This window comes from Branchiostoma lanceolatum, chromosome 6 (assembly GCF_035083965.1).
Source record: "Branchiostoma lanceolatum isolate klBraLanc5 chromosome 6, klBraLanc5.hap2, whole genome shotgun sequence".
Lineage (NCBI taxonomy): Eukaryota > Metazoa > Chordata > Leptocardii > Amphioxiformes > Branchiostomatidae > Branchiostoma > Branchiostoma lanceolatum.
In genome coordinates, this window is record NC_089727.1 from 22,697,940 (window position 1) to 22,713,292 (window position 15,353).

General features: G+C 41.4%; 1 protein-coding gene across 4 annotated transcripts in view; it reads right to left on the reverse strand.

The window, feature by feature from the left end:
• Positions 1-6,622, reverse strand: part of LOC136437058 (probable ATP-dependent RNA helicase DDX17) — a 70,418-nt gene extending 63,796 nt beyond the window's left edge. For 2 of the 4 annotated variants that reach the window (XM_066431505.1, XM_066431508.1), the window contains exon 1: positions 6,256-6,621. In XM_066431505.1, the coding sequence (XP_066287602.1) occupies positions 6,256-6,296 (41 nt within the window). In that variant the 5' untranslated portion in view covers positions 6,297-6,621. Of the gene's footprint in view, positions 1-6,255 lie in introns of all 4 variants that reach the window. The other 2 variants (XM_066431506.1, XM_066431507.1) reach the window with 2 other exon arrangements.
• Positions 6,623-15,353: the final 8,731 nt, after the last annotated feature.

Genomic DNA, 15,353 nt, shown 5'->3' on the forward strand with positions numbered 1-15,353 from the left:
ATAAAAATGCATCGCTATTGTTTCAAATTGTAAGTAACAACCACTTTTTTCTCTCTTTTCCAGTGTCCCAACCATGCTAGGAAAGATATCTGATGATGGCTCTCGTGCTTTGTTAGCGTCGCCAAAGACGGCGTCAGAACAAAACGACGAGTCAACTAGTAGAAGTGCAAAGACAACAGCCAGAGACCAGAAGCCTTCATTAAGGAAGGAGAGATGGATTAGAAAAATAAAGAATAAAAAAGACATTAAACATAACATAAACATAAGATTATAAAGATAAAAATAGATTAAAGTAATGTTGACTGAAACAGTGAAAAATAAAACAAAAGTGAACCGATGGGCTCGAACCTGCACGTCTTGCATGGTTAGGATTGATGTACAACAACACTACCAGGTGAGCTATCAGCGCTATTTAAACTTACGCTCATCAGATCACGTATATGATATGGCCACATGTCTGTTAAAATAAAATCGCGTCAATTGTTTATATTATCACTTTGTTAGCGAACGACGACCAACTGATAATATCTATTAATGAAACGAAATGAGTGACATGTTAATTTAAGATAGAATTGAAGAAAACAAAACAAACAGAAACACGTATTTATTAAACGTTCGACCGTAGAACAATGCAAGTATATTCATTACGGACTGCAGCTGTGATGGGCCATTTGTATTAAAGTGGTTTGAAGGTACATTGTATTGTTACCTCACCACAATATTTAGCTCACCACGATACGCCGCTTGCGTTTGCAAACAAATGGCTGCCGTAAGGCGCCGCGAGCTGTAGGTTTGATTCCGGGTTAATGCTTCCGCATCCTTTGACATGAATTTCCTTGGTTATTAAGAACGTATTGATGTTTCCTTAATTACAATAACTTAACTATGCTTCCCATACTTCCCAATTCCAGACTTCTGTTGAAATATAGTTCCTTTTGATATTCTATTTTTTGCCGGTTGTAATATAAGCTTTATTGACACAACTATGCTTCCCATACTTCCCAATTCCAGACTTCTGTTGAAATATAGTTCCTTTTGAATTTGATATTCTATTTTTTGCCGGTTGTAATATAAGCTTTATTGACACAACAAACAGTACAGCGACTTCCACACGTTCTACTACAAACTACGTACAAAGTAAATCTTACAACTAGACTGGCCGTCATTTGCTTGAAGAGTAAATTCAGGATGTTTCGCCCATACTCCTCATGCAAGAAGTGGGCTGTCCCAAAATAACTCCTGGGCAAATCCAAGTTTCTGCATAATTTATACAAATGAGGTCCTCATGAGCATAAGTTATGTCCAGGTGCTTTCACCTTTCCTACATGTACCTACATGTTCAAGATGACATCCGCAGCTTTTACAGTAAGGGGAATACAACATCATGCATAAATTATGCAAGTGAGGTCCTCATTAGCATATGTCATGGCCAGGCGTGTGCACCTTTCCTAAAGGTACCTACATCTCAAATATGACATCTGCAGCTTGTACGGTAAGGGAAATACAAGTTTCTGCATAAATTATGCAAATGAGGTCCTCATTAGCTTAATGTTTGGCCAGGTGCATTCACCTTTCCTAATGGTACCTACATCTTAAAGATGACATCCGCAACTGTCACGGTAAGGGAAATACAAGTTTATGCATGAATTATGCAAATGAGGTCCTCATTAGCATAATTCATGGCCAGGTGTGATCACCTTTGCTAACGGTACGTACATCTCAAATCTGACATCTGCAGGTTTTCCGGTAAGGGAATTACAAGTTTACACATAAATCATGCAAATGAGGTCTCCATTAGCATAATTTATGGCCAGGTGTGTTCGCCTTTCCTAAAGGTACCTACATCTCAAAAATGACATCCGCAGCTTTGACGGTAAGGGTCATACAACTTTATGCATCGATTATGCAAATTAGGTCCTAATTAACATAATTTCTGGCCAGGTGTGTTGGCCTGTCCTAAAGGTACCTAAATCTCAAAGATGACATCCGCAGCTTTTACGGTAAGGGACATACAACTTTATGCATATATTATGCAAATTAGGTCCTTATTAGCATAATTAATTGTCAGGTGTATTCACCTTTCCTATAGGTACCTACATCTCAAATATAACATCCGTACCATGTAACATAAGGTACATATAACTCTCTGTAATACCATTAGTAGAGGTGTCACAGGGATCTCGCACCCCCCGTGAATTTGAACCCCCCGGTTCGAAATCACTAGTGAATTTGCACCCCCCGGTGCGAAATCCCTAGCGATTTCGCACCCCTCTAGTGATCTCGCACCCCGAGGGTGTAGTATGTGTTCTGTTACGGCATTCATAATTCCCAGTGGCTATCTTTTTAACAAATTGATTGGTAACTATAACTGGCATTTCAAATGCTCTGTTGACTGAAGTGGTAACGAAGTGGGTTGTGCAATGACTATCTGGGAGTCATGGTTCTTGTGTTCAATCCTGGTGACGACATTTTTTTATCCCGTAGTTTTTAACAGTAAATAACTAATTATTCTTACTCAGAAATGTCATAAGATTTCATTTTTCCGACGGGCCCAGGCTTCGATAAATTTTTTCTAACCCTATATAACACCCGTCATCCATTCAATATGTGATATAATTTTGTATGATAAAATGTTATTTAAGTCTCTAAAATAATTTAAAAAATCAATTATGAACATTGAAGTAAAACTATGAACTAATCGTATATTCCTCATGGCACAAAGGAAGAATATTACAACGAATCATCGTGCACAGAGAGTCACCATCATCGCGCTGTGCTGAAATACTAGTAGCGTTACGTTAGTCCATGGCATGGGTTCCCGGAGTCTTAGATGTTTGTTCTGTCAGACACAGGAACTTGTAATACTCTCGATTACCACGTTAAACTATGACTTTATTATATCAAAATGCAGTTTTGAATATAATTGCTGCACAGACAGAGCACCTTTCGAAATATTTGGGGGGGTTCAAAATCCCTAGGGGGGTTCGAGGAGGGGGTGCGAGATCCCTAGCTGGGGGGTGCAAGATTGCTAGGGATTTCGCACCGGGGCTACGATAGTTACCCTTTAACCTTTGGCCCACATGAAGATCTTAAAAATCGGTCACGTCGAGCTATAGTCGGAGCATCGTCAGAGCACTTTACCCCTATATATATTCTCCAAGCAGAGGCTTAGATCGAGAGGGGTATTTGTCCGGACAAAACTACCCCTCTCGATGGAAGCCTCTGCTTGGATTATACTTATCCCCGGTACCACGTTTTTAAAAGCGCAAATATCTCAGCACTCCGTTTCCAGTGCGTTCAATAATTGTCAACACTCGGTTTCCAGTGCCCGTTGATTATTATCTCCATGAAAAATGGAGATATAGTTTTGGGTGCGTCTGTGTGTCTGTGTGTCTGCATTTCTGGGCTGGCAGAGTGGTTCGAGTGGCAGAGGAAGACTGGCACTCGACATAAGTCAAGTAAGTCAAGTCAAGTAGTCAGCATAACTCTAGAACCTCTTGATGGATTACGATGATATTTGGTATGTGGGCAGGTGTTGTCAAGCCAAAATTCAAGGTCCATTTTGGGCCCCCTGGTATGTGACCTTGGTACTGCAGCAGAAATTCCATTTTTGTATCTCTCGACCTGGACGTGCTATGGTCTTGATTTTTTTGGTGGCAGCTTGTGGTGTAATGAAGACGCGGTGTGGGTTTGGGCCCCCTAGCAGCTTGCTCTGGAACTGCAGGGGCGTTATCGTGAAAATCTTCTAAGGAGAATAACTGAACAAAGGAAAGATGGATTTCCATGATATTAAGTATACAGGTAGCTTAGACAGAGATGTACACAATGAAGTGCAAATTATGTTAATTAGGACTTAATTTGCATAACTAATGAGGTAAATCTATATTTGCAGTGTTTTCCATTATCAGACTCAAATACATGTAACGTATGTAGTTTATGGAAAGTGGACCATCAACAAATACCAATTATGCAAATAAATTCCTAATTTGCATAATTAATGCAAAACAACATATCTCACCTAATTGGAACATTATAGTATGATACTTAGTATGCAGGTAGCTTATACATATAGAATACAACACGGGGTATTCCGTATCACCCGAGGTACCAGCCCGACCGCGGGTCGGATCGCCCGACGGCCGTAGGCCGGAGGGCGATCCGACCCGCGGGAGGGCTGGGACCGAGGGTGATGCGGAATACAACGTGTTGTATTTTATTTATGTCATACCTTGGTCACACCCACCCGAGAAAACACATATTTTAATGCGAAATGCGCCAGAAGTTGAGGGAGTTTTGTGTCCTCGAACACAAAACTGCAACAACATTGATTCTAACCTCCAAATCCGGTATTCGAATTTTCGGAGGCGGCTCAACCGGCGCGCTCAAAATGCATTCGAAATATTCTATGGAAGCCTATGTGATAACACTCCCGAACCCTATGTGATCCGGATAGTTATCACACGGTCCGGAACACCCGTATCAGGCCCAGGCATGACATAAAGAGATATACATAATGAAGTGCAAATTATGCTTATTGTGACTTAATTTGCATAGCTAATGAGGAAAGTCTATATTTGCAGTGTTTTCCATTATCAGACTTAAATACATGTAACATATGTAGTTAATGGAAAGTGGAGCATCGACAGATACCAATTGTGCAAATACATTCCTAATTTGAATAATTAAAGCAAAAACACCACAAATCATCTAATTGGAAAATCATAGGACTGTCAATATTGCAACATGTGTAAGTTAGATAAAGGTGTTTATGACCAAGCATATATTATGCAAATGAAATGTGTAAGTCATTTGGATGAATAGAATTGTTCATGGAGATGTGAGGTCGTGGAACTCTTGTTCAGCACTGGAATACCAGTGCGGAAGGCGTGGCTTTCGTAGACTTGCATATGTACCCTGCTGAAACCCGACCTCCCCGAGCACTGTGTGACCGAAGACTCTACCCTCTACTGCAAATATACAGATGTAACCGGCTCCTAACTGGGCGCCCAGTACGGAAACCGTGGAGAAAATGCCGCCGATACTCGGCCCCCAGTACGGAAGGAAGTTCCGTACAAGAATTCCAGTACGGAACGGCTTTATTCCAGTACCGAAGCTTCGTCAGCACTGGACGTCCAGAACTGAATTTGTTTCGGTACTCGGGTTCCAGAGCTGAACGCCTCTCGGTACTCGGGGTTCCAGTACGGATTGGCGTTCCAGCTAGGTCAAAGATCATTCGGTACTTGTTACCCAGTGCGGAGGTCATTCAGCACTGGATAACCGAGTGCCGATTTACGGATGTAACGGGTTCCGTACTGGATTTACCAGTAAATAGTGACTCTTCGGTACTGGAAGCCGAGACCTCAAATTATTTCGGAACTGGGCGTCCTGTACTCACGTTCTATACGGTACTGGGATGGTCCATTGTTTGGACCGACTGGACAGTTTTGGATTAAGTTGTCTGTACATTTTAAATTATTTAATGCTTGTACGAGTACAATACTAACGTTTATTATCTAATGCTTGTACGAGTACAATACTAACGTTTAGGTAGTACTGCTTTGTTCCTTGGTTATGGACATAGATTTTGGTAGGTATTTTAACAGTGTACGTTTTCTCCCGATAAAGGAACAAGCCACAAGGATATCATTGTCGTCGTTGAAACGTAACAGAATGTGATACTGTATTTTTTTCTTCATTCGAACGTTTTCCAAACAATAGCCTTGAAGTGGGGAAAAATGCATCGAAGAGATGCAGCCCTGAAAATAACGTTAGACGCTCGTTAGAGTCTCAGCATTCGGCTTCCAGTCCTGACAGGAGGGTTCCCAGTACTGAAGCTGCCCAGTACAGGAAGTCCAGTACTGAGAAAGTCTCAGTACTGGAGCTCCTGTTCCGACGACCACTTCCGTACTGGTTGTCCAGTACTGACAAAGGAGGCAGTTACATTTGTATATTTGCCCCTCTACTCTACTTTAAAAATCAAATACGTCAGGAACAGCCGCCATCTTGGATGTGTGTTTTTCCAGTTTTCCTTTTTTTTCGGTCATTTTCTTGCAAATTTCTGAGGTATCTGAACTAATGACCATTACCAACGCCAGCAAATAACATCTACATCAATTTCAAATGGTTGTCACGTTTGTACCGCAGCTTATTTGAGCAGAAATTAGACAATTTTCGTGGTGAATTCTTAAAAATACGCAGTCCCTTCTCTCGTTACGAGAGAAAATCCACCAGTTAGAAAATTGGCCAGTTTCTTACCCTCTCCTGCCGCCTTCTCCGCGGTCGTACCTGCTTGACATCGCGTCTTCGTAGTCGCACAACTGTCTTGAGGATAGAACTGTCGTCCTGAGACCGATTTTCCGAAGACTGGACAACAGAAGCTTGAGTCCAACAGTCACCGCCACTGTTATGGTTCTGACAGTCGGGAGGAAAGTAACACACAAAGGCAAAGTATATATTTATCCGCGGCTACTAAAAGTTCGTGTATTCACAAACTGTAGCAAATCACGCGTTAACTATCTTCATATTACTTTATACACTAAGTTATCAACCCGGTGGGTTTGATGTAGTTTGATGCATGAAAACCTGCCCTGAACCTAGGTACTATTTTTGTACGGCGTAATCGTATCTAGGTTAGCTGGTGGATAGTGACGTCACTAGTATGTGGCGTGACGATAGCGACGCCTGGCGAACATTGTTGAAAGCACACCGTGCCTAATTACCTTCGCCGAGAAGGTTATTATTATCATTATTCACCAGGTTGTACCAAGGAGGTTGTACCATTTCAGCCAGTAGGTACCCATGTGAGTAATGAGGCTGTTATAACGCACTCGAGGCACCTCCTCGAATACCCCCATTTTTCGTCTCTTCCGAAAGACGGTGCAGCTCCGACAAGGATACCCTTCCCGGGATTCGATCCGGGGTCGATCCCGAAACAGGAGGCTCAACCGCGAAGCCGCTACCATCTCGTGTTCTGGACATGATATGGTCCTGATTTTTATATTCCCCTCCACTAGGCCCCAGAGAGGGAATATACTGTTATTGCTTGCCTGTTGTTCTTCTTTCTTTCTTCTTCTTTTTCTTCCTTCTTCTTCTTCTTCTGCCAAAAACCAAGTAGATGTGGGGTGGTAGCTCTACTAATGGTATTGCAGAAATAACTTTGTACCTTATGTTACAATGTACGGATGTTATATTTAAGTTGTAGGTACCTTTAAAAAAAGTGAGTTCTCCGTCCAAATAAATTGATGAGGACCACATTTGCATAATCTATGCATAAACTTGTTCTTCCCTTAGGCTGCACCAAGTAATTTTTATGGATGACGTCATTTGGACACCCTGAATCTAATGCGAGAGCGCGAAAAAAACCCAAGAAGGGCCGAAAAAAACAAGATGCCTAGATTTGAAATATAAGAGTCGACGACACATGTTAGGACACAAATTGAATAAGAGAGCACAGTGTAACAACTAACAATTATTTCATTCATCATGAAAATAGCAATAATTTTAATAAATCAGTTGAAGTTGAACAGCAGTTGTTGTCCTGTCCTGTTTCTTTCCATATCCTATTAATTTTGCAGGCCTGCAGAAACATATAGTATATGAAAAAAGGCAAAATTAGTTGCTGGTTAACTCTTCGCATGCATTACTACATTTCTACCTATGCTTTAGAAATCCTAATGAATAATAGCAATTATTCAAGAGCCAAATATGGACCAAAATGATAGAAATAAAAAAAACACATATTTCCCCAACAAGTATAAATAACCAGAAACGAATAAATGATCATTATCCATGCAGAATACATGAATGCATTCATCTTACACTCCCCGTTCCCAGAATATAATTTTTCGTACATGGTACTTGATCCAAAACAGACTAAAGAACGGAACTTTTCATACCTCAAAAACAGACTTGGGCCTACCAAGGAGGTTAAATCCTATTTAAACCTCCTTGGGCCTACGAGCTTCAGTTGCGGCAGCTGTATTGTTGACCTCCATGCGGATGAAACACCCAAACTGCTTGGTTGCCTGCCCCACCTGCAGGCCGGAGTAAACTTCAATGCCTCTCCCGATCTTCTCGTCATTGCAGAAGAAATGCACTGTAGCTGAACTTGACAAGACTTGCTTAAAATTGTACGGCCGAAACTCACTGGCTCGACGCTACAAGTCTCTCGTACAGTTGCGCGAACGTCAGCTCTCCCTGACCGACATCGAGAGCGTACCAATCAACAACAACGTTGCCGCTCTTTTTCACTTTCATGCTCACATATGTAGCGACCGAACCCACATGACATACTTATATGCTTGATCTGACCAGTTTTGACTTTACTATTGACTTTTTCCGTGACCATGTCTTGATACTCAAAACGGCGCATATCACCGCCCCGTAGAGCGCCCGGTCTATTACGCCCGGCCCAACAACAGTCTACAGTATTCTAGACTAAATTCCGGGTTAGGTAGGCCTAGGGTTGGGGTTATCTGGACATAGTACAGTAGTATATGCCAACGATTAAAAAAAATCCTGTCAGCAGTTGAAAAATGTGCACTACTGACAGGATCATCCTGTCAGCAGTAAAAAAATTGCACTGCTGTCAGGATCATCCTGTCAGCAGTGCAATGTTTTCTACTGCTGACAGGATGATCCTGTCAGCAATGCAAAAATTTCTACTGCTGACAGGATGATCCTGCCAATCGCCTTGGGCTTTCGCGTGACGAGTTTTACGTTAATCTTACGTGATTTGCGGCACTGTCGTAACTCTTTGGTCATAGTTACAGGAAGCGGAATTTCTTGTTTTTTTTTCTGGGGACAGACCAAAATCAATGCGCGCGCGGACGTCATCCATAAAAATTACTTGGTGCAGCCTAAAGGCGGAACAAAAGACGATCCGGGTAACTACAGGGGGATATCAATCAGTTACTAGTTGTCTTGCGAAGTTATTTACCTCAATACTAAACACACGCCTAACCACGTTTCTTGACGAACGTAAACTTATCTCTCCAAATCAGGCCGGGTTTAGAAAAGGATTTGGCACAAACGACAACCTACTAATCATGGACACCCTGTTAAGCAAATACCTTTCCGAAAACAAACGTCTTTACTCATGTTTTGTCGACTTTAAAAAAGCTTTTGACTCCGTTTGGAGAGAAGGACTTCGCTACAAACTTCTGAATTCAGGGATAGGGGGGAATTTCTATAAGCTTATCAAATGTATGTACAACAAACCTCAGACGTGTGTAAAAACCTCGTCCGGTCTAACGCCACCGTTTGTAACCAAAAAAGGCGTTAGACAGGGCTGCAATTTAAGCCCTACATTGTTTAGTTTATTTATAAATGACCTGGTACATGTGCTCGACAATTCTGAATGTACACCACCATCTCTACATAATTTATTCGTATCGTGCTTGTTATATGCAGACGATGTTGTCATATTTTCCGAATCGGATGAAGGTTTGCAATGCGCTATCAATAGATTAAGCGCCTTTTGTACAAATAGGAAACTCCAAGTTAATCTAAAGAAAACAAAAGTTATCATCTTCAACAAATCTGGCCGGTCCCTCACAAAACATGTATTCTTATTCGGACAACACACATTGGACATAGTTCCCTCCTACTGCTACCTTGGCTTGACTAAATAGTCAAGCCAAGGTAGCAGTAGGAGGGAACCATGCCCGTAGCCAGGGGGGGTTCGGGGGGTTCGGAAGAACCCCCCCACAGGCCTGAAGGTCCACTTTCACAGGCTTGAAGGTCCACTTTTACAGGCTCGAAGGTCCCCCTTTTAACTCTTCACAGAGGCTAGAATCCTACAAAAAACTTTGTCTCTGATTTTTCCTCTGAAATTCTCTCAAAAACACAGGAAATATGCCCTTTCAGAGGGTTCAATTCTTAGAATTTGAAACGCTCGAGGGTCCACGTCCAAGTTTTTTTTTCCAAGGTGGACTTATTTGTATCACCAGCGAAGCTGGAATCCGAGTAGAAGAACTGCTAACTTTGTCTCTGATTTCTTTCTTTGAGATCCTCTCAAAAACACTGGAAATGCCATATCAGAAGGTTCAATTTTAAAATTTTCCGGGGGGGCATACCCCCGGACCCCCCTAGGAAACTCGCGCCTGCGGCGCTCGTCTCGCGCCGACGGCGCTCGTTGGTCCCTCAAAAACTAAAAAGAACCCCCCCACTCAAAATCCTGGCTACGGGCATGGGAACTATGTCCAATGTGTGTTGTCCGAATAAGAATACATGTTTTGTGAGGGACCGGCCAGATTTGTTGAAGATGATATTACATCGTCGGGCAGTTTCTCCCTGGCCAAAAAACAACTTTCACTCAAAGCACGTAAAGCTATGTACAGCCTGAAATCTCTCACTCGTTCATCTGTTTCCCCAAAGTGTTTACTAAAAATATTTGATTCTTGTATCAAGCCAATTCTTTTGTATGGATGCGAAATTTGGGGCACTGATTCCATAAATGACAGCTCTCCAATCGAAATTTCGCAACAACGATTCTGCAAAAATATACTTGGGGTTTTCAGAAACTGTAGTAATTTAGCCTCTAGAGCAGAACTTGGTAGATTCCCTCTAGACTTAGATATATCTGTACGTGTGATTCATTATTGGCTGCGCTTGTTACAGATGGATAATGAGAGACACCCATTACAGGTTGACGCTCTCTTGTTCCAACGTAACTCTATTACAACTAGTCGTAGAAAAGCCCTGTTACAACGTGTAAAAGAAATCTTAGACCATAGTGGATACTCCTATCTGTTCTATTCTTGCAGTTCATCCAGCGATATGAAGTCAGTATGTACTATGTTAAGGTCCAGAATTACCAATACGTATATTCAAACTTACTGTCACAATTTGAGTATTGATACTGGCAAGCTAAGGTTTTATAAGACATGCAAAACAACTTATACCATGGAAAATATTTAGAACTAGAGCTCCACGAACACATTATCTTCGCCAAATAATCAGGGCTTATTATGGAGAGTGATTATTATTTACATGCTTATCACCCCCTACAAATTCGATCATACCTCATACCATTTGGAAGTTATAAGGGGGGGGGAGATATGATTCCAGCCTAGATAAGGTTAAAAATCATTTGGTGGTACAGGACTAGTATATGTATCTAGTGTGCTGATATATGTTATAACAGGTCATGAGTATGTTGATATTATATGGGCCACAAAGGTTTGATATTACAGTTCTGTAAGTTGAAAGTGATGATGAAATGGTACAGTCAATATCTATGAATAGAATAAATCTTGATTCCATATCATGCACATTTTGAAAGACATAGTACATGTGACTTTTCCGTACCTAGCAGTGCACGGGGTGCAGTTTTGGTGAAGTGTATTGTCCTAGCAGAGGAGTGGGCTCGGCTGTTTTTTTTAACGTGTTTTTAGGTGTTTTTGTAAGGCTTTCTATTTTGTCCCCTTTTTGTTATGTCGCCAACCGTGTGTTGGACAAAAATTCCTAAATTGAACACGCTAAAAACCAGCCGGACCCACACCTCTGCTTGGAGAGTAGTCACTAGAGTAGTACTAGTGCCCCATCGGTTGTTTATATAACCTACTTTTGGCAGGACATTGTTTATATGACCTGTGTCTGGGGATACTGTCACACACATGTTTGAGAGTCTCATTATTATGAAATGCAGCGGATTTACAAACTTTCCTTACTAATTATGCCAATTCGGTCCTGATTTGCATAATGAGTCTTTGGTTATGTTAAGCACCATCTGAGCTCTCTACATACGAAACATCACGACGATCTGTCGACCCCTTCTCAAGTTATTCATGTCGGAATGTCAAAACAAAAACACCCACTGCAGCTCTTAACAAGCCGCTAGGGGGCCCAAATTTACAGAACTTATTTTCTGTGGCATGAACTATCTACCACACAAAAATCATGACCGTAGCACTTTCAAAAAATATGCCCCTAAATTTTGAAGCTCCGCTGCAGTACCTTAGGTACTCGCTAGAAGGACCATTATCGAACCTGACCTTCCTTTCTGTAAGCCCTACCCATCCACCAAATAGCATACAGATCCATCCACAGCTTCTCGAGTTATGCTGGCGACATACAAATACACATCAACACAAAGCCCGCTGCAGTACCAACGGAAAATGCCAGGGGAACCATTTTGGAACTTGACCTCTGTTCACACATCATCTACACACCTACAAAAAATCATGAAGATCCATCAACGTTTCCGTCACTTTTTTTGCCTACATACAAACACAAAAAAAAATGTAAAGTCCGCTGCAGTACTGTTGAAAAACGCAAGGTGTACCATTTTCGAACTTGACATTTCTTTGCACAACCACTACACACCTACCAATAATCATAAAGATTCATTGAAGCTTTGTTGAGTTATGCTCCTGACATACATTCAGACCCACCCAACAGATTTTTCAACCGAAAACATAATCTTCTCCGAGTACAAGTACTCGGCGAAGATGATTAGATAACTTCGATTTACGCTCTGCAAAATTAGAATTAGTGCCCACCCCCTTGAAATTGAGAAAGGGCGGTACAAGAACTTACCTGTGTGCCAAAGAACTTGTAAATACTGTATGTCAAACAAGGTGGAAGACGAAATACATTTTATGTCAAGTTGCCCATTCTACGACAACGAAAGAAATGAGCTGTTTAAAGAGGCCACCATATTTCATCCTAATTTCTCCACGTTTTCAGACGAAAAGAAAACTACTCTCCTCTTAACATCACAAAACCCACATATCACTAGAAAAAGTGGGATCATTCGTCTTCCACAGTCTCGGAAAAAGAAGTCGAACTCAATAAGTTAGAACTTAGTGGCAGTAGTTAAGACTAGAGTAGACATTTGTTATACTGTTCATTATTGTCTGTCCGTCCACTCCGTGTTACATGTACATGTACTTGCAATTAGCCTACGGGCAGGAATTTGCAATAAAACTTTTCAATCGTTTTAATGTTGTGAGCTGGATTACGAAATTAAGCAGAAATTTGCGATATATGAAAGGTCGGTTCCTACCTAGCTCGCCCCTACGGGGCTCGCTGTTCGGCTCCAACCCCGAAACCTTTTCGGCTCCGCCGAACTCTCCGCTCGTGCCTTCGGCATCACTTCGGGATTCGCTACATCAAGGAGGTTATAACCTCCTTGCCTACATGTGTTGCTAACACCCTGTGGTGTTTGATTACATAGTATAGCGTGTTGGTTACCATGGCAATGAGCCTTCTTGTGCGACCCACGCACTATCTCTTTCTGAATCCTTCTCTGTTTGAAAATAGGCTGCATACTGTTGTAGCAAACCTATTCTAAATGTTTCTTCTCCGACCAGTGTTACAGATTCCGTTCTGTTCTTGAGAGCAAGGACCTTTAATAAAACCTCCTTGTTGAGAGCGACCGCCCAGACTCGCATTCTTTCCCATTGTGGAGCACCGACATGGCCGGTGTCATAAAGTTGGCGCGGAACTCTGATTTTCTAAACACTCACAAAGGCTAGTTAGTGTTTCACATATAGAGTGATCATCTTCGCGTGAGTGATTTTTACAACTTCCGTGCGAATCCGTGCCTCCAGCAGAATGGATTTACTTCCCTCTTTTTGGTAGCCTGGTAACCATACCGGTGGCTCCCCGAAATCTCTACGGCGCTGGGAGTAACCCCCGTCCGCCCAGAGAGCTTAGCCCGCTCGGGGTGTTGGTTTACGGCCTTCTCGCCACCAGCGGCGGCGAAAACTACGGTGGCTGTGAAACTCTATGTAGCAGTTACACAGCTAAGAAAGACAATCTGACAGACAAACGGGTCAAAAGGGCCCGTTAAAACACACTAAGCCGAACCATAGAGACTGGTGACCAGGTTATCTTTTTGGAAGCTTGCAGGAAAACTTAACTTCCAAGTTCATAAGTATGCTCCTTTTGGATAACTTGCGGTTCATAAGCACGAATGTTAAAACATTTTTGGATAACATGCGGGAAACCAAACGCCCGATCCAAGTTACTCTGCATGCGTATTTTTTTAATCTAAAAAAAAACAAACTTCTAAACCCCAATGGCCCTTACCCCTTATATCGCACTCTGGCTCACCTTTCCTATCCCTTCCCCGCGACAACAGAATGACATGTGGCGGGTGTGGTCTATATAATGTCCTTGGTCTATCTTAACCCTTCCCAGAGTGCATTAGTGACTTGGGATAATACCTTTGCCTACCGCCTGTGCTACCACACAGCGGACACTAACAAAATCTATGTCCATAACCAAGGCACAAAACAGCACTACCTAGTATGTACAACTACAAGCATTAAAATGTAACGTTACAGACAACTGTACATGTCCAGTCGGTCCAGACATATGTCAACCAGAACTGCGCTTCCACAACTTACATTCTATTGTTAGTACTGGATCATCCCAGTACTAATAGAACGTGAGTACAGGACGCCCATGTTACAAGTTCTAAGTCCAAAACAATAGTTTACAGTTGGTTTGGCGAAATATAAAATCAAGAATATATCCTACATTGCCAATATTGTTACAACGCTCCAAAACGTGTTTTAACCCCGGAACAGAGGTTTGACGCGAAATTTTCAAGTGAACATTTTGTTTCTGTTAAGTCGCAAATTTCATTTGGAAATTATGTAAAACAACTTATTAAGCTACTAAAGTCCAAAGCAATCGTTTACAATTGGTTTGGCAAAAAAAAAATCAAGAATGAATTTTACATTGCCAATACCATTATAATGCTCAAACACGTGTTTTAACCCCTAAACAGAGGTTTCACGCGAAATTTTCAGGTCGAAATTTTTTTCTGTAAAGTCGCGGATTTCAATTGGAAATGATGTAAAACAAGTTATTAAGCTATTCTCAGTCCAAAACAATTGTTTAGAATTTGTTTGGGGAGAACAAAAAATTAAGGATGAATTTTACACTGCCCATACACTCCAAAACGTGTTTTAACACCTAAAATGGAGCTTTGAGACGAAATTTTCAAATCGTTTTCAAATCGATTGTTTTTGTCTTAGAACATGTTAATACGTTTTTCTATTTCCGATTGAAATCCGCGACTTAACAGGAAAAAAAAAGGAAGTTGATTTTTCCGTCCAAAAGCTGTGTTTTAAGGGCTATTTCACTGCTTTGGAGCAAAATAAGCCATTGGCAGTGTAAATCCATTCTTGATCTTTTTTCGCCAAACCAATTGTAATCAATTTTTTTGACTTAAAACATGTTAATAACTTGTTTTACATAATTTCTAATTGAAATCCGCGACTTCACAGAAAAAAAAATTCTGATCGGTTTTTCGGCTCCAAAACGTGTGTTTAAGGCCTAATTACACTTTTTAAACGCATATAGCAGTGAATCCTTCAAGTTGGTAGAAATGTGTA